Source organism: Nicotiana attenuata, chromosome 6, assembly GCF_001879085.1.
Source record: "Nicotiana attenuata strain UT chromosome 6, NIATTr2, whole genome shotgun sequence".
Taxonomy (NCBI): Eukaryota; Viridiplantae; Streptophyta; class Magnoliopsida; order Solanales; family Solanaceae; genus Nicotiana; species Nicotiana attenuata.
In genome coordinates, this window is record NC_031994.1 from 63,064,835 (window position 1) to 63,088,136 (window position 23,302).

At 35.1% G+C, this 23,302-nt stretch overlaps 3 protein-coding genes across 7 annotated transcripts; 2 read left to right on the forward strand and 1 right to left on the reverse strand.

Moving 5' to 3' along the window:
* On the forward strand, window positions 913-13,559 carry LOC109227090 (probable acyl-activating enzyme 17, peroxisomal). Of its 5 annotated transcripts, none has more exons than XM_019392100.1 (14): window positions 913-1,322; window positions 1,717-1,846; window positions 1,970-2,220; window positions 3,134-3,338; window positions 6,277-6,317; window positions 6,392-6,517; window positions 7,799-7,878; window positions 8,308-8,528; window positions 8,972-9,066; window positions 9,335-9,551; window positions 11,265-11,390; window positions 11,472-11,570; window positions 12,996-13,208; window positions 13,283-13,559. In XM_019392100.1, exons 1-14 carry the CDS (start codon window positions 1,018-1,020, stop codon window positions 13,385-13,387), a joined length of 2,214 nt encoding a protein of 737 aa, XP_019247645.1. In that variant the 5' UTR covers window positions 913-1,017; the 3' UTR covers window positions 13,388-13,559. The 5 variants fall into 5 exon arrangements, with proteins under 5 accessions (XP_019247645.1, XP_019247646.1, XP_019247647.1 ...); XM_019392101.1 differs by having other exon boundaries at window positions 7,802-7,878; XM_019392102.1 differs by having other exon boundaries at window positions 7,805-7,878.
* On the forward strand, window positions 16,249-19,902 carry LOC109227091 (protein CHAPERONE-LIKE PROTEIN OF POR1, chloroplastic). Its single transcript, XM_019392105.1, has 5 exons — window positions 16,249-16,525; window positions 16,654-16,742; window positions 17,229-17,611; window positions 19,276-19,352; window positions 19,484-19,902. The coding sequence occupies exons 1-5, from the start codon at window positions 16,467-16,469 to the stop codon at window positions 19,632-19,634; spliced, it is 759 nt and encodes a 252-aa protein (XP_019247650.1). The 5' UTR covers window positions 16,249-16,466; the 3' UTR covers window positions 19,635-19,902.
* LOC109228287 (tetraspanin-8) lies at window positions 20,570-22,714 on the reverse strand. The gene is made up of 2 exons (XM_019393442.1): window positions 21,897-22,714; window positions 20,570-21,000 (listed from the first exon to the last, which is right to left on the reverse strand). The coding sequence occupies exons 1-2, from the start codon at window positions 22,653-22,655 to the stop codon at window positions 20,689-20,691; spliced, it is 1,071 nt and encodes a 356-aa protein (XP_019248987.1). The 5' UTR covers window positions 22,656-22,714; the 3' UTR covers window positions 20,570-20,688.

The window sequence follows — 23,302 nt, forward strand, 5'->3', positions numbered from 1 at the left end:
CACATAGAGCAAGGTTCAACTCAAGAGCTTCCGTCCCTTCACTTTGTTTTGGATTTAAGCTTTTCCAAGTTCAAGCTCTTGATTTTGCGGTCATCGTCAAAGCAATTCTTGCATCACCTTCATTAACGTGGTCATAATTCAAATCACCTAATTTGATGCACAAAATATGAAGCGGGCATTTGGACAATATTTAATTAAAAGTTGAGAAAAGAATATTTATAGCTGAAATTTTAACAAAAATATATCTGAAAGTTGGGAGATTGTGTTTCGACATCAAGTTTATTTGAAGAATAGTTTGTGAAAATTTATTTATATGGGGAAAACATCATTTTGCTTGATATATTCTCTAAACTAATATTTTAATATTTCCCCAGGATTTTAAAATTATTCTCATTCGAAAATACTGATAGCTACACCAATATTTATAAATTGTAAATATTGAAGTTCAGCATTACAAGTACTTAAGCATTATTTCAGGCCCTGGCAAATTGTTTGGTCTGGTGAAAAATATTTTCTAAAAAAATAAGTTATTTTGATGATGTTTGGCTGTCATGAAATATTTTCTATTTCTAATCAAAAGCAGAAAGATGACACCTTATTTTTTGACATAAGTCATTTCCCTTCACAACTCTACAACACACTTAGATATTATTTTCAAATTTTAATACTTAAAAGCTCGAATAAAATATATTTATTTAATTTACCAATATTATTATTAATTTTTAATAAATATTTTTAACTCTGTAACCAAACATAAAATACTATTTTTTAATATTATTTTTCAGAAAATAAATCAATTTTCCATAAACATACATTAGCCCCTGCCTACTTTTGTTATATAAACATGACCAAAAGAAAAACTTTTGTTATTATATAAAGAAGTGTAGGGGAACGATTGAAAAAAAAAAAAAAAAAAAAAAACTTATAGGAACCAATGGACAACCCAGATTAACGGAGTACAACACATGTTAGCAGAGACGTGAGAAGAAACGCTAAAGAACGCTCATTTTCACTCCCATGGCTCATCATCAAGATTTCAAACCTCTGCACTCAATCACCGTCGAGAACATCCAGGCACTGGGAATCCCCTCTGACGCAGCTGCCCAACTCCACCTTAAGCTTACGGAGATAGTTGCTACTTACGGTGCTGACGCTACCAAGACATGGCAGCACATATCCCAACACCTTCTTACTCCGGACATTCCTTTCTCTTTCCATCAGATGATGTACTATGGCTGTTACATCAACTTTGGACCCGACCCTCCTGCTTGGTTGCCCGACCCGTTAGTATTCTTCTGTCTTTCCGTTTTCAGTTTAGTAAGGTGAACAATTGATAAATGTTCTTTTACTGCGAAAAAGATTTTATCTTTATTTGGGATACACCTTAGTCTACTATGAACTTAGTGTTAATTTCCTTTTTGGGAAGTACCTATCAGAAGAAAAAGAAGTTCCCTTTGTGCAGAGGCGGAGCTAGAGTGACGTCAGCGGGTTCGGCCGAACGCAGTAGCTTTGGTTCGAACCCTGTATTTGTCTTAAAAATTTCATTGAATATGTATAAATTATTAAGTTAGAACCCAGTAACTTAAAACGATTAGAATCCCGAACCCATAAGCTTGAAATCCTGGCTCCGCCTCTGCCTTTGTGGGAAGTTGCTGAATGGTTATGTTCAGTTGCCCAAGATTTGAACTTATGATGTTTTACTTACTCCTGGCACAGGGAAGCTGCTAAGTTGACTAACATTGGTAAGTTATTGGAGCGCCGAGGAAAAGAGTTATTAGGATCAAGTTATAAGGATCCCATTTCAAGCTTTTCTGATTTTCAAGAATTTTCAGTCTCAAACTTGGAGGTACTTTTATCTTTTACCTAACTACTTGCAGCTTTAATTTCTTATTTGTGAATGAGTAAAATTGGATGCCTGTTCTCCTTTCTCATTTACTGGGAACTTTTCCTTATCAAAATATCTTTGTAGTTGTACTGGAAGATCATACTGGAGGAAATGAATATTTCTTTCTCTGTTAGTCCTGAATGTATTTTGCGTGAAACTCCGTTGCACCCTGGTGGTCAGTGGCTTCCTGGAACACGTTTCAATCCTGCAAAGAATTGCTTGAGTTTGAACGGAAAGAGGAGTTTAAGTGACATAGTTGTGATAACTCGCAATGAAGGAGGTGACGAGGCACCTGTTACCAGATTGACTCTTAAGGAACTAAGATCAGCAGTATGGTACGATGGTTTTTGTTACTGTGCATTATAAATTGGAATGGAGTATGTATCTCGATTTGATTTCAAGTTGGAATACTTGTGCTGCTATTTTGATCTCTGTAAATAGTCCATTGAGTCTTCCTGCTACATGACCTCAAATATATCATTATGTGCATCATAAAATGTTGGTCCTTCATAAGTCTTACATACTGCCAATTGTGCTACAATTTGTGATTTTATGGTGACTCAACTCTGCTCATGGCACATATCTGACAAATTGTTAAGATGTACTCTATCAACAAGAAAAGCGAGGTTTTCTTAGGGGCAAGAGCTTTCCTCTTCGAACAAGGAGGTTGGATCTTCAGGTTACCAAAGGAGTAAAGTGGGAAAAGGACACTACTAGAATCCTGGTCGCAATTTTTTTTTTTTGGGTGGGTGGGCTAGGGGATGAAGAGTTTACACGTGAAAAAAGATGTTGCAAATGCTTTTCCATGTTTCCTTAATTCCTCCTGAAAGGCACTTTTGAAGGAAGAAATCATATCTTTTTGCTCATTGCATTGGCTAGAGTATTGTGGCCTTAAAACATGTTGTGTTTGTATCAACTGGGTTAAGCCTTCTAAAACTTTAGAGCAGTCCAGCTCTGGCATGGAAAGTTTATGGAATGTGATACTGATCTGAGATATCTGCCTCCATGTTTATTATGAATAAAGAAGAGAAATTAGAGATTTTTGAGGCCAATCTGATCTTGCCCAGAGCAGATAAGTACCTTCAATAATATGAAATCTATGTAGTGGCAACTTCTTTTTTCTTTTTTTTTTTTACTGGAGATTCAGTACCTTTTTCCAAAAAAAGTAACTAGTGCATGAAATTTGGAACAACTTTTTGATTTGCTGCCAAGAAGAATATTAATTGTAAAGTGCCTTTTAAAACACAGGAGAGTCGCATATGCCATTGATACACTGGGATTGGAAAAAGAATCTGCAATTGCCATAGACATGCCAATGGATGTCAATTCCGTGGTGATCTACTTGGCCATCATTATTGCTGGTTATATGGTTGTCTCAATTGCTGACAGTTTTGCGCCAAATGAAATTTCAACGAGGCTCGTGATATCAAAAGCAAAGGCTATTTTCACTCAGGTTGATCCTATTTGTCCTTTTCTGGAAATAAACAAAAATATGTGACTGAATGTTGTTTTCAATTTTAAGTGGTAACCAGAACTGTTTTTCCGATGCATATAGCAATGTCTTCATGTTGGAATGCATGTAATACTGGCTAGATCAAAATTATTCAGTGGTATCATAGGCAACCTAGTGATTGCAGTAAGGTTGGTGAAACAAGTTACATATGAGATGCTAAATTGTGTGTGGCTTTGAGAAAGTCGGAGATGAATGGATGCATTTTTTATAATTAAAATGTAACCTGTGTAACCTAACCTCCGTGGGATCTCACAGATAATCTATATTTAATGGTTAATTCCTCTTTCAAGACTAAACATGCACAGATTAAAGTCATATATTATGGTGAAAATTGGGAATTGAGTTAGAGCCCTGATACTTCATTTGGGAAAAAGAATATCGTGGACTACGACTCATATGCTTCATGACTCCATCCCCAACCATTTCTACTTCTAAGATTGTTTGAATTCATCTTGAAGGCTGTTCTTTATCCTTTGGAATTCTGACGGGACTTTCAGTCACTGATTCTTTGTGTTTGATCTCTCTCTCTCTCTCTCTCTCTCTCTCTCTCTCTCTCTCATTGACTAAAACTCTTTTGGTTGACTATATTCCTNTTAACTAGTTATAGTTTCTCTCAATTGTAAGCAATAATAATAAAATAAAAAGTGGATGATTGATTGTTACTATTGGTTCTAGGTATTTACTTCAGTTGCGTAGATCGGCCCTTTTATAAATTCCAAAAAATAGGGATAAATTTTAAAATCTAAAAATTCCCAAGTTATAGATTTTCATTGAAAAAATTGTTCAAAGCACTTTTTCAAATTTGAAAATCTATTTTCAAGTTGGATTTGAAAAATTATAAAAAATTTATAACCAAAAATTATTTTGAAAAAAGTTTGGAAAAAGGGAAAAAATATTTATGTCCAAATGGGTCCTTAATTTTAATCATGTATTCAGACATATTTTTTTTAAAAAAATAAAAATTTATATAATTTAAAACTACATTAAAAATACTATAAATTAAAATAATTAATTACTCAAACTATTTACAGGAATATAAAAAAAGTACAGGTAAAATATAATTCGTTGGCTCTTGAAATCCAATATTTTCACATAATTTGGAAGGGAGAGAGTATCACAATTTGACTTTAAAGTATAGTTGAGCCTGAAGTTCTGGTAGTATTAAAATTTTACTCTATGTCACAGACTAAAATTTACTTCATACTTAAAATTGGTTATATTTATGAAATTTACGGTTAAATTTTTTTAAACATCTATATCCTACGTTCGCACTTATTATTGCCAAGAACTATGGACGTAGTACTAAGGGATTGTTTGGTTACCGGAAAAAAAAAATATTAATTCCGATATAAATTTTGGGATTATAGTTATTTCATATTTTATTATTGGTATTAGCTAGTATATTTTTAAATTTATATCAAAATAGTGATATTAGTTATCAAATATATGAGGTGGAATAAATAATTCTATGAGAGTATTACTTAACAAATGGGGCTTTTATTAGTAACACCAATTTGGTTCCATATTTCGAATCATCAAGCGTAGGAGGAAGACAAAAGACAATCTTGTCGAGAGAATATGATTTTGACAGTTGGCATACATACGTGGAAGTTGACTATAGAATTTAGATAATTTTTTAATGAAATTTACATAGTGAGCCAATTGAATTTTATTTGTCAGAAAATTGTCTTTTGCATTAGGTAATTGGTTTTATCGGTATTGTTCGCGCAGCGGATACAATCAAGGCGAAATGACAAAATACAGAAAAATAAAATATTTTTATTGAGAATCGAACAAAAGACCTCTACGTACTAAGCAAGTACTATAACCAACTGAACTACGAGAGCTTGTTGCTCTCTTCTTGCACTTCAACACAATTGATCTCTTATTTCAGTACTTCATGTAAATTTGCTATAAAATTCAAATATAATTACGAATGATAATTTTCTTGAAAGTAACTATAATTGATCATTATACATGTTTGTTATGTTGGGTAATTTTTTCTTGTTTATTAACACAAGGAAAGAGTAATAACAAAGAGGACTAGAAAAAGTTTTAGATCCCAAATTCTAATTAACCATTTATTGTAGGAAATCTTACGGGAATATATCCAAAAAAGATACTCCCTCTGTTTCAATTTAGATAAAGTATTTTGATTCGGAGCGAAGTTTAAGAAAAAAAAAGATTTTTGAGACTTGTGGCCTTCAAAGCTTAGGTGGTAAAAGCTTTGTGGCCATGACATTTGTGTGGCTATAAAAGCTTCTCATTAAGGGTAAAATGAAGAGTTTAAAGTTGAATTATTTCAAAATTTAGAAATGTATCATTTATTTTGGAACAGACTAAAAAGAAAAGTACCTCATCTAATTTAACGGAGGGTGTACTATTTACCAATAACTAGCCATTTTAGTCATGGTGTCAAAAATAGCCAAATTTTTTTTATCAATGATATACATTCAAAAACCATAGGCCAAAAAAGGATTTTTTTAAATGGATATTGTTGCGATTAGTTGCAAACACATAGATAAGGCATTATACAATTTTTGACGAAGTATGAAGGTGAGTTAGACTAGTTTGGAGTCGAAATTCATTACCAATGATATACAATATTAAAAAAAAAAAGGCAAAAGAGGAATTTTTTCTCCAATAGGTATGGCCGCAATTTGTTGAAAACATATAGATGACGCAATGTACAAAATTTGAGCAAGATTGTAGGTGACTGGTTTGGTATCATAATTTGTAGTTAAAATCGAGTTTTAAATTTTTTCAGCGACACATGTATCAAACTGGTATCACACATGTATCTCTCTCTCTCTCTCTCTCTCTCTCTCTCTCTCTCTCTCTCATTGACTAAAACTCTTTTGGTTGACTATATTCCTAGGATTTCATTTGCCGTGGTGGCAAAACACTATCACTGTACAGGTGATATCCCACTCCTTTGTCATTTTGTTCTATTTATTTGTTTCACCTTCCTAACATACATTTGAAACCTGCAGCAAAGTGATTGATGCTCAATCACCAATAGCAATTGTAATTCCCAATAGAAACTCCAGCTTGAGCATAAAATTGCGTGATGGTGACATTTCATGGAATGAATTCCTAGAAAGAGTAGACGAATCTAGGTAAGCACTCCTCTTTCTGACATCATTTTATGGCTTTAATTCCCTCCTTTCAATAGCTAAAGTTGGATTTTGCTTCATTAATGATTTACTATTATCTAGCTGTTCCATTCAACAACAACTACTACCCCTCAGTCCCAAACAAGTTTTGGTTGGAGATATGAATCCTTGCTTCTTCCTTTAAGCTCAACTCAATATTATCAACCAAGAATTTCACCCTTATCCTAAATTCTTGAAGACTATAAACGCGTTAAGCATGCTCAAACTCATTCCATGTCTAACAAGACTGTCAAGAGGTATAGAGTAATTATATGGAAATAAACAACTATATGGATATAACTTTCTTGCTTTATCACTACCTAGCTGATCATAAGACATCAAAGATTCTTATACTTCTCCCAATCCTATGCGGTAAGCATGACAAATTTTTACTTCAATCTTGTTCATGGGAAGCTCAAATCATTAGCCCTCTCTCACGGTGGAACATGCAACCTGTGCATTTCATCCCCTCAGTTAGACTTGGTCAATTACGCGAAAGAAATGTATCAATAAACAAGTGACGTGTTAAGAAAAGGAAACTTCTCTTCTTTTCTTCCCGACTATATCCTCAAATTCTTTGGACTGAAATGCAGTGACATGGTCAGTGCTATAACCGACTCCAATTGGCTTGGGATTGAGGCATAGTTGTTGTTGTTGTACAATCAAATTCCTTGAAGATATTCCCTGTAGGAAAGGGTGCAAGTAACTTTGCGCAGCCAGCTTTAATGACTTGTAGATCATCAGAAATCACTACCGAGCTATCAGCAGCAATACCCCAGAATAGCTTCACTCCTCCATTTGAACCTGCAATTTTACAGTAGCACTAGAAATAAAAAATCTTTTGTTCCTTGATGAATGCAGAGAATAGAGATTATGCAAGTTTCTTAGTATGTAACTACTTACCAAGGCAACCAACACCGTTCCAGCTTTGCTATCATAGATAACAAAGGACAACTCTGCCAAAAGAAAAGTATACTGCTTTAACACCTTCTTGACTTTATTACAGATACTGAATGTTGATGCGTATGCCCAAGAGGACATCCAAATAGGGAAAGCATTAATGATAGTCCTTTACCCAAATTGAGGTCTTGTTTACAATCCTATTCTTCCTGAATCCTGGTAATCGGATGTTTTACCATCTAAGCCGTTACCTCGACTCATGTTATAAATAACTAAGTATAAACTCTACACTAGCTAAAATACATCTTGCACTGGAATAAAAAGTTGCTGTTCTCTCTCTTTAAGTAGCAGGGAGGTTGAGTATATTGGGGTGGAACTACCTGTTGAAGCATTCACAAATATCCTTTTCTCTTCTGGCACGACAGGTATTTTGGTATTCATTGCAAGTATTCTGTCTTGTTCACTTATTTTATGTTCTGGTTTAAAAGTTTTCTCGAAATTCAGTGACCGGTTAAAATTAATTTATGGTTCCACTGTTAATGTATATTTTCCTTTATTTTCTCTCATTTTGAAAGAAAGGAGGACCCTTTCTATCTTATCAATAATATCTTACCTTATAAAAAGAAGAGGACCCTTTCTTTTGCCTCCCATATTTACTGAAGAATTTTTCATGTGATAATTATGGGAAAATATTTTCAGTTTTTCTCTAGTGTCCTTGTAGAATTCATTTTAAGTATTGGTATGAGAATAATGTGAAAATTGCTTAGTCGACCCATTCATGAAGGATTAAAAAAGAATTTAGTAGAACTACAAATACAAGATTATTACATTTACCCTCTATAAATGTGTTTCAGGGGAACCAAAGGCGATTCCGTGGACTACCACTACACCCCTTAAGGCAGCTGCTGATGGATGGTCCCACTTGAACATTGGCAAAGGTGATGTGGTGGCCTGGCCCACTAACCTTGGATGGATGATGGGCCCTTTCCTAATTTACTGTACTCTTCTGAATGGAGCAACCATGGCCTTATACAATGGGTCCCCCCTTGGTTCTGGCTTTGCTAAGTTTGTGCAGGTTTGATGCAATCTAACTCTGTAGATCCACTTCCATTACTGAATCAGTTGTGGTGGTGATCGTGATGATGATAAACAACTTTGATTTTTAAAACACAATTCTTATGAATCTGACTAGTTGCATACCTGATTGGCCTTACATAAAGCAAAGCACTCTCTGAATAACTCAAGCTAGTTGGTTAGAGGACTAGTACAAACTTGAGGCGGCGTGCTTGCTGGACCAACTAGAAATAACAGCAAATATAAGCATTTATTTGCCTCATTCCTTTTTTTCCCTCTAATACTATCAATTACTAACTTGAGATTTCTGAAAGCTAGAATACTTCCCAAATGATTTTAGATTGAAAATTTGGTTTTACTGTGTGCAAGCTCACTTCTCTTTACATTTTGTGGTTTATGATTTCTACCATTTTTGCCATCTAAAATTCTCAAAAACTTGTCTAGGATGCTAAAGTAACTATGCTTGGCGTGGTCCCAAGTATTGTGAGGACATGGAAATCCACAAACTGCACTGCTGGTCATGATTGGTCAACCATCCGGTAATTCTTCTTAAGCATCTTTGAATAGTTAGGTCTTTACAGAGACATTATATTGTTATGGAAAATTATGCTGTCATGTTGTTTCCTTTTCTTTTTACCCCTAGTCTTCCATGTGAATGCTACATTTTGCTTTGGGCATACCTATATGGAATGACTTTCTACAGAATTATATTTGACTTCCATAATCCATGTTGAAACTTGAAATAACTCACGCACCACAGATATTTCCTACCCTTTTCTAGCTTAATTTTGTCATGTATGATGGCAGTCGCTTTGCCTCCACTGGTGAAGCGTCTGGTGTAGATGAATCCCTTTGGCTGATGGGAAGAGCTCATTACAAGCCTGTAATAGAAATCTGTGGTGGGACAGAAATTGGTGGTGGATTTATTGCTGGTTCGTTGCTGCAACCACAATCTTTATCTGCTTTTAGCACAGCAGCTATGGGTTGTAGTCTATTTATTCTTGGCGATGATGGGTCCCCTAGAGTAAGTATTTTTCAGCCTTTCTCAAACAATAAAGCCTGATTTTCTTATTAAATGATGAAAGAGTTCATGAGCACCGACCAGTTCTTTCTTGAAGTAGCAAATGCAAGTCTCATGTAGGAGTCTGTTAAACATTCTAATGCCTTAGCTCTTGGTAAATTTCAACTTGAATAATGCATCTAGGGGCTCTTCCTCTAAAGTATCATGTGTATTCCTGGGCACTGTCTATATCTAGCATACTTGGATATAATTGAAGTGGGAAACTTTGGAATTAGAAAACATAATATGTTACTGCATGATATGTCATTTAGGATAAGAAGCAGAAATATTCCGCTGCATCTGTTTGCTGTTAAGCTGTTCTTGAAAATGCTCTGGAAGTGCACTCATCTGCCTTTTCGTGTTTTTCATGCATGCTACCGCATATTCAAGTTATAGAGTGGAGCATCCTTTCAAGTTAGAAAGTTAAATACCCAAAGAAGTGATAAAATATTGTAACAATCTGGCAGTTGCTGCATAACGAAGAGGGTTTGAAAGAGATTATGTTAAGGTGGTGTTTCTGGTTTTTGAGGTTGTCTGTGGTTTACATGTTATTTCTATCAAAAAGCAGCTTGTTCCCAGTCTATTCAGTAGAGAACTTCCAAGTTTTGACTAATATTCTGGTTGCGAGGTTGAAAGATTTCCCATAACATATCTTAGGTTGCCACGAGTGAAAGTCGCAATCTGCATTACTGTAGGGGACAATTGAAAATTCTGAAAGGAGGTTAGCGGCATGGAACAAGCAGTAGTTATCCCTGGAAGGGAGAGACACACTCATGAACAGTAGTTATACTTTCAGCGTTGCTAAGCAGTTGCACAAATTAAGGAGAAATTGCTCATGACAAGGGAATTCTGAATGGAGAAATAAGGAAGTCATCACTCATCAGCACTAAACATGGTATGGTGGATAAAAAGCACTGGAAGAATTTCAGAAATAGTTCAAGTATCTGTTGGAGATGGGAGAAAGATAAAGATGTGACAACAGAAATGGAGTGAATAGTAAGCGTAAGACAGTTTTCCAGATCTTTCACCCCTTGTTATGGATCAGGAAGCAACCGTTGCTGAATATAGAGATGGAAACAGGTGGAAAATGAACTTCAGATAACAAGTACTCCTTTTTGATTGGGAGATGGACAAAGCTGGTCAGCTTCTAGGAGAATTTAGACTTGGAGGACGTGGAAGGAACCTGATTCCTTAAGTAGAAATAAAAATATGGTATCTTCTTTGTTAAATCCTGTTAGAACACTTTAAGCAGAGTAGAAGACACGAAAGGATTGGCCATGGGTGTAATATTATAAGAAAGAGGAACGAGTTGCAGGAATTGGGTAGGATATTATTCATGCAAACTGCAGTGAAGTGATCTTTAGTCTCCTTTTTCTCTTTGCAGGAGAGGGAGGGAGGAGATGAGGTGGTTGAAGGTTGTACAAAGAGAGCTTCCTTTTTATTCATAAAATGGTGCCATAAGTACCGTTGAGTAGGAAAATTTTGAATTTTACCTAAATGTCCTTTTCTTGGTCAAGTACAGGGATCTAATCAATAGGGGGATATGCATGTATGGTAATGGCAATTGATGGCTGCTAAATGAAAAGCGAAATTTTACATTGAAGTTTAAATATTGTAATAAGTAGCTCTTTTAAAATATTCGACACATTCAAAGTAATGCTGTAACTTTAATTGTAGCCATCAGATGTTCCTGGGATTGGTGAATTGGCCCTTGGTCCCCTTCTACTAGGGGCATCAAGCACATTGCTGAATGCTGACCACTATGGTATCTACTTCAAAGGAATGCCAGCTTGGAATGGAAAGGTAGCTAGTTATTATTTCTATTTCTATGGTACTTTAATTTTTCTTACATGTTTGCTTAATGAGTTACTCGTCACCTAGCAGGTTCTGAGAAGACATGGAGATGTATTTGAGCGTACTTCTAGAGGTTATTATCGTGCACATGGCCGTGCAGATGACACCATGAATCTGGGGGGTGTGAAGGTCTACTCTTTACCTTGTATTGTTACTGACAGATCATGAATTAGGGTCTCTTTGGTTTTAAGACTTCATTTGATAAAAATTATTACTTGAGACTACTCATCTTTTATCAATTTTTCAGTTGAACCAATCCTGCTAATCGTAACTGATATATGCTTCATTTGCAGAAAGATAATATTCCACATTCCCAAACAAAGCAAAATCTATTTTATATTTTTAAGGCAAAATACATAGTTTACCCATCGAACTTACACTGAAATCCCTGTTACACACCTTTTCTTCACGGGAAATCTTTTACACATTCAACCTTTCAAAAGTGTGTCTAAGACACACCTATTCGGTATTTGACCATTTTTTTCTCAGCAGTTGTAGCCACACACCAATAATAATTTAACACATGTTATTGAATTTTTACATAAAAAATATATTTGAATTTACAATTATATCCATCTTCTTCATCTTCCCCGAGCTATACCACCATGGCTGCCCCCCTCGTAAGTGAGTACTTCTGCACCAGCATCAACCATGAAACATTCTTTTTTTAGTTTCAATTTTTAAAATATTAGGATGACATTGAATTTCTATCATCATTACCAATTAAATATTTCCCTAAAGTTATTTGTATCATCCTTGACCTAACTGATATTGAGTACCAAACTATTTACACCAACAATAACAAGACCAGAAAAGAATTAATCAAAAATTTCCAACCCATCAATGGCTGAAATGGAAGAAACTCCACGAATCCAGTACCCACAGATTCTCACGACACATATGAAGAGCTCCATGAATTTTTCTTTCAGATTTGGCCACCCACCAAGCGCACCCGTAACACAGTCATTCAGTGATTCACTATGTTGAATGTAAAACTTTAATTTTTTTTATCCTCCTTTAATTCTTGGCAAAAATATTTGGTGGTATGGTGGTAGAAGAAGGTGATGGTGCAATAATTGGAAGAAGATGAAAAAGACTTGGTAGAATTTTTTTTAAAAAGGAAAGAAAATAATTTAGAAAAATGAAAAGGCTGGAAAAGTGACGTCAAAATGAGACTTCAGACATAAAATTTTAATTGTCCACTCGCCAATTATGTGTGTATAACACGCGAGTGACACGTAATAAATTTGGTGTGTCTTAAACACACTTTTGAAAGGTTGAGTGTGTAAAAGGTTTTCCGTGAAGAAAAGGTGTGTAACAGGGATTTCGGTGTAAGTTCGACGGGTAAACTTTGTATTTTGCCTATTTTTAATCAATCAGATTCTTATAATAAGTGGTCCTTGGCCCATTACATCTATATCCTTGTTATAACTGTGTATTTCCGAATAAATGCATGTTTTCTCTTCTAGCTTATCAACTGTATTAGTTGCAGACAAATTTATGTGTTGTATTCTCTCTTACCCCGTAACTGAAACTTGCGATTCCTTTTGCCAGGTAAGTTCAGTCGAGATTGAGAAAGTTTGTAATGCTGTTGCTGAAACTATCCTTGAGACAGCAGCTATTGGGGTACCACCTCCTGGAGGTGGCCCTGATAAGTTAGTTGTCGCCGTTGTATTTAAGGATTCTGAAGGGTCAAAGCACAACTTGAATTCGTTGAAAGTTTCTTTCAACTCAGCTCTGCAGAAGAAATTGAATCCTCTATTCAAGGTATGCATTAATATTCAGCTTTGACAATACTAAGTTTGAAAGTTTTGTTCCCTTATCAGGCCTAAATATTGCAGGTTTCACACATAGTAGCCCTCCCTTCCCTTCCAAGAACAGCAACAAATAAAGTCATGAGAAGAGTTTTGAGACAGCAGTTCTCTCAAATTGGCTCTAAACTGTGATCTATGCAACTATGTAGGCCCTTGATTTGTCTTATAAGTATATTAGTTTGATTAGAACTACTATTATGAGAACAATGATGTATTTAAACAATTATTCAATAATGGTGGATTATTCCATCTGATTTATATTTGTTTGTGACTATATCTAGTTCTTTAAGCATAATTCAGCTTTTCACTATTGTACTTATAGTTAGCTTTTAGAGAGTGTGTTTGGTACGGGGAAAATGTTTTTCAATTTTTCCATGTTTGATTGGCTTAATTGTTTTGGAAAATATTTTCCTTATGAACTCATTTTCCTCCATTGGAGGAAAATGTTTTCCTTANTGTTTTCCTTATCAAGAGAAGGGAAAACATTTTCCAAAACTCCTTCTCAACCTTCTCCGCCCTATTACCCATCACCACAAACCCACCCCCTCACCCTCACACCCAACCCAACCCCAAACCCCCGCCCCATGCATACCTGCCCCACCCCTCAACCCACTCCACCCCTACCCTAAATAAAAATATTATTAATATTACTTTCTTTTCATGTTATAGATTGATTTTTTTTTTTCATTTCAACGAATGAGTATTTTTTTTTACATGATATAAAAAAAGTATTTTTTTCATTACATCAAAAAAATTACTTTCTTTTCATAGAAAAAGTATTTTCTTTCATTTCAACAAAAAAAAAATATTTTCTTTTCATGATGTAATTTTTTTTTTCATTTCAACAAAATAAATACTTTATTTTTCATGTTGTAGAAAGAGTGCTTTCTTTTTCAACCAAAAAATGAGTATTTTTTTTTTAGTAATGGAGCACAAATTTTAACGTTATTTTTGCGTAAAAAAGTAAAGCAACACATTAGTTCCTTTGGGTTTGTGAATTTTTAGATAAATAATTAAATTTTGAAGAAAATAAAGTCCTGAAAACATTGGGTATTTGGCGGGGGAGGGGGGAGGGGGGGTGAGCAAGGAAACATCGGGATTTGGGGGAATGACAGGTGAGAACAGTAGCATAAAAATATATTTTCTACTCTCTAACCAAACACTATAAAATATTATTCGGAAAAAGTTTTTCATTCACCAACCAAACAAGGAAAATTAAGTGACTAAATCACTCATTCTCCATGAAAATATTTTCTAGGAAAATATTTTTCGTGGAAAACATTTTCCTTCCTACCAAACACACCCAGAGTCGAAACGGATTATTTGACTATCTTTTCATTCGACTAAATTCACAAATAGCCGAAATTTTCTGACATTGAACCTAAATTGATGTTTCAATTAGATAGTGCAAAAATTGGGTAAAACTTGACTTTTAAACTAAACATTAATGTTTAAATTGTGATAGTGTAATAATAAATTAGCAAACTTTGACTTATCAATTAATTTTTTTTCTCAATCATTGTTCCTCTACTTAGAGCCTGTTTGGCCAAGCTTCTAGGAGGCTAAAAGTACTTTTTGAAAAATTTAAGGTGTTTGGCCAAAATAAAAAAGTACTTCTTAGCAGCAGTAGAAGCATTTTTTCTGCTTCTGGGGAGAAGCTACAAATTCTAGCTTCTTCCAAAAAGCAAAAGCAGAAAGTTAATTTATTTAAGACAAACAATAAATTTATATTTTTTAAATTATCCCTCATTAATTTAATTTTTATTTTTATTTTCTTTTTCCATTTTCTTTTTTTTCTTGCTATACATTTATTCTCTTTTTTATATTAATCAAATTTTTATTCTCTTTCTCCTATTCTTAAGAGTAGATTTTAAATTTATATTGAATGATGTATTTTGACAAATTTAAATTATCATGTAAATAATATGTAATACCAAACACTCAATATTGTTGCTTTGGAATAACTATATTTTATATTAATTAGAATTTTTAATTTATATATTTACTTTACGTTTTATATTTTAATTGAATTCTTTTATAATAAATGTTTAAATATTTTTCTTTTCTAAATAATACTAATCGCAAATTGAACCTTTACTGTCCTTTTTCGTAATTTGATACTTAAAAGTGCTTTTTCAAAAGATTGGCCAAACACGATGAGCTTGCGAAAAGCATTACTCATACGAATCGGCCAAATACAAACTACTTATTTTGCAAAAGTACTTTTTCATAAAGCGCTTTTGAATAAAAGTGCTTTTCAAAATAAGTAGTTTTTGGCAGCTTGGCCAAATGGGCTCTTACTCCCTCTCATCCATTTTAGTTGTCATGTTTCTCTCAGGAAACTTCTCTCTCCGATCTACTTTAATTGATTTTTGGTTGTTTTTACACATATTAACGAATCCACCTTTTAGCATTAATTGACAACGAAATCGACTATTTTAACCTTGATTTGTTTATTGAAAATACAACAAGCACTCCTAGGCTCTTTACTTTAAGGACAAGTTTGGAAAAAAGAAGTTAATTCCTTCTTGATATCGGTAAAATATCAAATATTGTGGACCATAAAAAATATCACAAATCAATTAAAGTGCACCGAAGAAAGTATTAATAAGAAGAGGTTTTGACTACTATACCTTTGTTTACACTTCACATTGAGGTTTTCTATGCTATATAATCAATGTCTTTTACTTTCAAAAACATTAAGTACCAAGGACAAGTCTGGGAAAAAATAATAATTATGTTATAATTTTTTTAAATGATAGTAAGTATTTTAAATTTATTATGTTTAGTAGTCACGATAACTAAAATAGACCAGATGGAGTGTTATTTTCATTCTCCAATGATGTCCTTAGGTGAAAGGAGGCTAAGGAGCTACTATTGAATCCGTTGAACACATGTATAATAAGGAGTATATCGAGATTAAGCTATAATTTAAGGACAAAAGTGGAATTAAATAACTTTAGCCCGGGGGTGCACAATGCGCACCCAGCACAATCTAGATACCACTAGCTCATTGTTTTTTCACCATATACATAATCGAAAAGCTTAGCAAGAAGTTCCTCCTTTGCAAGCTTTCAAGTTCCACCTTACCGGAGACGGAGTGAACCATCTCGGCCGGCACGGCCTATATGGAAAAGTTTTCTCCACAATAAGCTCGATTTTTCAGAAATCAGTACAGAATCTAGGGTTCTTATTGGAGGGGACAAATTTCATGGCGACAACTCTCATCTCGAAACCTACCCTTTCCTCTGCTTTCCTCGGCCAACAACTGTAAGTATCTCTGCCTAGATATATCGTCCGCGGGATTTTCTTGTCTATTGTAAGTCGTATATTGAACATTTGGGATCTATTAATTTGTAGTTGGAGCTTAAAAGTTCCTATTATTAATTGTTGTGCAGTTCGAGTAGAGGAAATTCAAAGAGGTCGGCACCCTCTGGTTTGTTTCTCAGGGGCCCAAGATGTGCGACAACGGATACGCCTTATGGAGGTGAGTTTTCTTATACTAGCACCCATCAAATTTGGATATCTGGGTTATGTTTTGAAGTTTGTGTTACAATGTTATAACGGGCTTGAATCTTGGTGCTCAAGGAGCTGAGTTGAAACTAAGTATTTAATAGGGTAACTTTATACTCAAAGTATGCAGAGGCTCTGTAAATTTCTGTACTGACAACTCTATTGAAAATGATAAGGGATTAAAACAAGAATTCTCGGGCACAGATATCTCTCTGAAGCCTTAATCTTTCCCTCCAAGCCAAATTAATGAAAAGGGCCGTTGACGTTTTTTTTACTTAGATAAGTTCTTTGTGTTTCCAAGGAGCTGAAGAAGAGGGAAAGAAGGGTAGTTAAGTTAACCTTTTCTTTTGGCATTGGGTATGATACATATGTATATTGATTCTCAGGTTCTTTTCAGAATGTTTGTTTAAAATGCTAGCATTAAACTTCTATGCTGATGTTCACGATTTGATTTTGGAAGGTAATATTCCGCAGTTTCCTCGAGTGAATGTTTGGGATCCCTACAGACGCCTTGGAATAAGTCGCGACGCTTCTGAGGAAGAAGTTTGGAGCTCACGCAACTTTTTGTTAAACCAGTATTATAATCACGAGAGAAGTGCAGAATCAATTGAAGCTGCCTTTGAGAAGATATTAATGGCAAGCTTCATAAATAGAAAGAAGACAAAGATTAACTTGAAAACAAGGCTAAAAAGGAAAGTCGAGGAATCTCCCCCTTGGGTTCAGAACCTCCTCAGTTTTGTGGAACTTCCACCGCCTGTAATTATTTTGAGGAGATTATTCCTCTTTGGATTCATGGCTTGCTGGAGTGTGATGAACTCTGCTGAAGCTGGACCTGCATTCCAGGTTTGTTCCGTCTCTATTTTGATCCATGAGATGTCTTCAAAGCTAATTTGCCTTGACGATACCCGTTGGGATGGGTAGGGAAGGTTCTTACCGGGCACACTATGCTTTCTCACTGTGAATAAATATTTTCAATGAGTGCAAATTGATTCAGACATAAATTTCATAGGGGAAAAGATCTATACAAGTGTTTTCATTTTCCATTTTGGTTATTAGAGCTAAATTTACAGCCTACAGAGATTGTTGCTTACAGGTTTTTATTAAAGTCACTACTTTTTAATGCATTAATTTGGCTCTCAGCGTCAGGTCGTTGATAGTGTTTCTCTACTGCGATTATGGACCGTACATGCATTCCGCATTTGCCAACTCCTCCTGTGTGCCAAACCAAAAAATAGATAAATATAGAAAACAAGATAGATAAGAAAACTTTACTGATATCAAAGGAAAGGAAAGATAAGGATACCCAACACAGCATGTAAAGAGACTGAAAATGTCAATGTGCTCCTGTTGATAAAGAATTATATTTGATAGTCTGCAAAAATGTAAAGAACTTATTTCTTATTCATCTGAACTGTTCCCCTTTTTTCATAACCGTGGTGTCTGGGCCAGTTGCGTGCACCTTGATTAATTCCACGGGGTACCTGTTATATCCCACCAGCACAGCCGCACAGGTGGTAACTCTGTCCACCAAGGTTTGGACAAATGTGAAGAAATCAATTAGTGATTTACCTCTGTTGGGATTTTCATCTGAGTTATTCTGTGCTGCCTTGGGAATATCATTACAATAAGATATCCTTGCCGAGCATCTTGATTTGCCCTGTTTTCGACAGTGGAAAGGTGGAAGAGGCTTGTTTAAGTAAATAACAAGTGGCCACTGTGTATTGTTGTTTGATACATGGTATTATAGTCAGACCCTGATCCTTCCCTGTTATTGAAGCACCCATGTTATATTATTCCACGGTCCAGACATCCAACCTTGAGCATGAGGGTCATCTGTGAAGTGAATGAATTGTAGTCCTTTCATATGGTCTTGGACTAACCTCAGTACTTGAGCTAGCTCTTTGGATTGTGTTAGGCCCAAAGTACATTTTCTTGATTCCAAGCTCAATCATGTGAAACTTGATTATCTTTTGAACAATCTTGTACTCCCAAATATCTTTTTATAATCTTCCCTCATGTCTCTGCCTTTTACATATAAGAAGGGTCATCAACTATTAGCGCCATACATCGCCAGGGAAATTGGAAAACGGCATAAAGGAGCTGGAAAAAGTCAAGCGGTTCACAGAACATAGAAGTATTAAGTAAAAAAGACATCTTTTCAGCCCTCTACGGAATATTTGGCTTTATCAAAATCGCCCTTAGTGCTTATACAAAACCCACATAAGAGGCCACTAGGTTTTGCAGGTTTAACTCCTTAACAGTATAAAATCTAGAGGCTATAAGTGATATAAACTAATCTCCTGTATTTTAGTTGAAAAATGCAGACAGTTCCAGAGTTTGACCTATTTGATAATACAAGGCTTGTATTGGGCGGCTGTTGGTGGAATAGTGGTTTGGTGCTTTCAGTCTGGATTACTCCTTCGAAATAATTAGCTCTTACGAGCTCTTCAAAAATTTATATTAATGTGTTCCAATTTTAATTACAGTTTGTTTTTTCTTTTATGCAGGTAGCTATATCTTTTGGAGCTTGTGTGTACTTCCTTAATGACAAGACAAAGAGCGTAGGAAGAGCTGCTCTTATAGGGTATGTTTATTGGTTCTCTCTGTTTTCATGAACAAAAAAGTACTGGTTTCAGAAGTCCAAACATTTTCAGATATTTCACTTTCATTATTTACTTCTGACTATCACTAAGTGCGAACCTTTTTACATTTCAGGTTTGGAGCCCTAGTCGCTGGTTGGTTTTGTGGTTCACTGCTGGTTCCCATGATCCCTCCAAATCTGTTGCACCCAACTTGGAGTCTTGAACTCTTAACATCTCTCTTTATTTATGTTTCCTTGTTTTTGGGCTGCACTTTTCTCAAATGAAGCTCTACAGAACCCGTTTTGCTGTAGCAGTTTTTACATGTCACATCCTGATTAATACATGGTGTTCCTTCAGTATTTTGTACCTTCAAGATCGTTATATTGCGATAGGAAAGTGTTATCGAGCTACTAGGAGTTTAGATCGAATCGTGTCCTCCCTTTATGCTTGAATTTTCCAATGTTGTAAGTGATACACATATCTGGCTTTCTCGTATTCCTTTCACCAAATTAAAGTAAAAATTAAGCGAGTGAAAACGTTGCTTTTGCTACAGCTGCCCATCCTATTGGTTCCTTCATCTTCTATTCTGGCATTTCTCTTATCTGCAAGGTCTATTTAATTGCAATATCAGAGGGAAGGATTTGAGGGGATTTAAGGCTCAAATCAAATTATATTTGTCCGACATGTCAACGTAGCATGTGCAGAGATATGAAGCAAACTTGCCTTAAGTTTCACTCAACATTTTCCCCTCTAATTTACAGAGACGATGATGGGTATGTATTATACTTCAGTAGCGTATATAGTGATGTGCGCTCCGGGCAGTGGCTTGTGACTAAAGAGTAAGGTCGCGGAGGACTTGATTATGATAGGAAGAGTTAACAGATTAAGTTTGATGTCAGGAATAACTCGAGTATATAAATTTCTAGGGCAAAATATTGTCCTACTACTTGTTCAGATTCTTTTTTCTTGTCGTTCTTGACCTATCACGTTTAGTAATTTTAATCAGAAAAAAATTGGGTACATTAGGTCTCTGCTAGATTTTGGCAAGCTTCTTGTTGGTGGGACGTCCAATTCTAGCATTAGGATAACTTCTCTTGCTATTCCATATTAGTGAAAAAGATTTAAGCACAACCGATAGACTCAAGAATTTGTATATGTCGTAAAATTAATAATGCAATATAATAAATGAGAATTAACAGACAAATAGCTAAACATAATATGAGAAGTGAAGTCGGTAATAAACAATAAAAACAATATCAATGTCTTATACTATTCAAACCAAGTTTCAGCCAAACAAATAATCATTAGGAAAATGGAAATGTAACGAACCAATATGGCTCATGGGTATGGTTTATGCCTATGATATCCCTTTGATCTGTTGTTCCTGAGAGCGCAGCAGCCTACGCAGTAAACAATGAGGACTAGAAGGAAGAGGCCAAAGTTGATGAGGGACAATTTCTTCCAATCTTTCTTGATGTTGTCAAGGAATGCTGTCTTACATGATTGGCAGTTGAAGCAGAGCTCTGTTTGTACATTGCTCCATATTTTGCAGTCATTGTCTGGTACGGCCGGTCCTGATTTGGGCATAGTCCAGTAGGTAGCGTTGTGGAACTCTAAGCCGCAGTAAGAGGGTGGCTTACAGCAACTCGACTACATGCGCAAAAAAATAAACACAGATTTAAGTTATATGGAATGATATTCAAAGTAGTAAATTCTTGTTATACTGTCTGAACTTAAAATCTTAAAACAATTATAGCATATTCATTAGCTAGGTAGTCTCTCTCTTAACTCTGATGTGATCAATGAGCAGAGCTCGATGTTGAACCAAAAAAAACCTAGAGTTGGAACCGCTACGACTTATATAAACATAAAACTCAAATGTGACAACAAAACCGAGGGGAATTAATCTTAAATGCTGTCACCCTTTGTCTCAAAACAAAACATTTCAAGCCAATTTCTTTTCAAAATTTAAGAGTAAATAGAAAAAAACTAAAGTGGATATTTCCAGTATTGCTAACAGTTAGTACCTATCTCGATTAATGAGTGTATATTACATTCTTGTCTCCTTTCATTAGATTTTGAATGGAAATAGTAAAGGGGAGGAGTTTAATGTGAAATATCACAACTATTTCAGAACGAATAGTTGATGCATCTTATGCAACATATTTAAGGATAGAAATGAGATTAACAATTTTGCTTCTGTAAAAGAAATGGTGGCGTCTGGACTAAAACACCTTTTTTTTTTTTGTGAGTGTTTGGATTTGGATTTGGTTTTGAGAGATTTAATCGTGTTGTTTTCAGATTGACAAAATTTGTATTTTTCTCAGAAATTATTTTCTTTTTACTCTTCTTATATAAGTAGTATTTTAAGATTTTCTTTTATAAACCCTTTTGATTTGAGTAGCAACTCGTTCTTTAATTTATTTATTTTTCCTCTAGAAAGCTACTCCCCATAATCTTGCTACGTTTATCAATTAGAAAAAAAAGGTTAAAGATGAATTCATTCAGAAATGAAATTAACCGGTAAAAAGACAAAAAATAAGAACCTGAGTAGCAGACAGGCTATATTTGTAGAACTCAGCGCCTTTGCCAGTAGGTAAACGTTGGCAAAATTTCGTATCAACCAAACAACTCTTAATCTCCTCCCAATTCTCAGCATTAACCACATACTTCTGCAACCAATTCGAGTAATCTCCAAACTTGACTTCCTTATAACCTCTCCCAGACAAAGCCCTGCTCACGTTTCTATTGGTCACCAAAATAGCGAACACCGAGAAACAAAGCAATCCTACGATGAGCAGAAACAGCAAAAACAAATATATCCACAGGAAAAACGTTACTCGGCAACAAGACCCAAACAATCCCAGCACAGAAACAACCAGTAGAGAAACTCCCAGTATTAACAGAGGTTTCTGAAATACTTTTTGGCAAAGTGTAGCGCTGCTGTTAAAATGGAGCCAAATTGAAAGCCCTATGGCTACAAGTGAAACCGCTAGGGTCACACAATTTAGGAATGTGATTATCAAGTTGCTTACTCGGACCATCTTCCTTTGTTTCTTTGGATGAATGAAATTATATATAAAAGTTGAAAAAATAACTGATAGTCTATGATATAGTACTATAAAAAGATAGTAATAAGAGATCAGATGCCTAGAATCTATGAGGATGAAGATCGTTTTTCTCGTTGGGTATATATTGAGAATTGAGAATAATGGGAACGAAATGGCCGGAAAAGAAGCGGATGAAGGAAGTCTCCCTTGGAAATGTTCCAAAATTGTAATAACGCAGCCAACGGTTACATGCATTTACTTTTTTGGCATTTTACCCTTCATGTTAGAGATATACAAGGAAATGCCATCTCCGATCCAAGACGGTTCCTGAGTCGGGTGTGGGTCGGATTTTGATGGGTTTTACACCGTATGGAAACTCCCACATAACATTACATTGTGTCCCATTACCTAAAGAAGACGTGGACATCACTAATTGTGGGGGGGGGGGGGGGGGGGTCCAATTTTTAGAAAAGGAAAACGAAAAAAGTAAGGAATTTTCAGAAATTACTATTGTTTAGTGGCTATTAACTTCCTATAGCTAATATATACCTAATTAGTTCCTATAGCTACATTTCAGTTGTTATGGTAATGTATTCGTGCTACTATATTCATGAATTCAGTAGCGAAAATCGGCTAAAAAACAGGACAGTCCAGCTGTACGCCATTATATTCACATGTATTCGTGCCTCGTATTCATGAATACATTAACGGCAATCAACGTGAAAATAGGGCTCTCCAGCTGTTTAATAACGGAAAGCGGACCAATTAACGTGATACACTCCTAATATAACTCAACTAAATCAATTATAACACGCAACATTATCAATCCAATAAATTAGAAGATTTATCAGACACTAAAGACAAAAAAACAGAGCCTTCTTCAAAGTTTCAATCCCTTTATT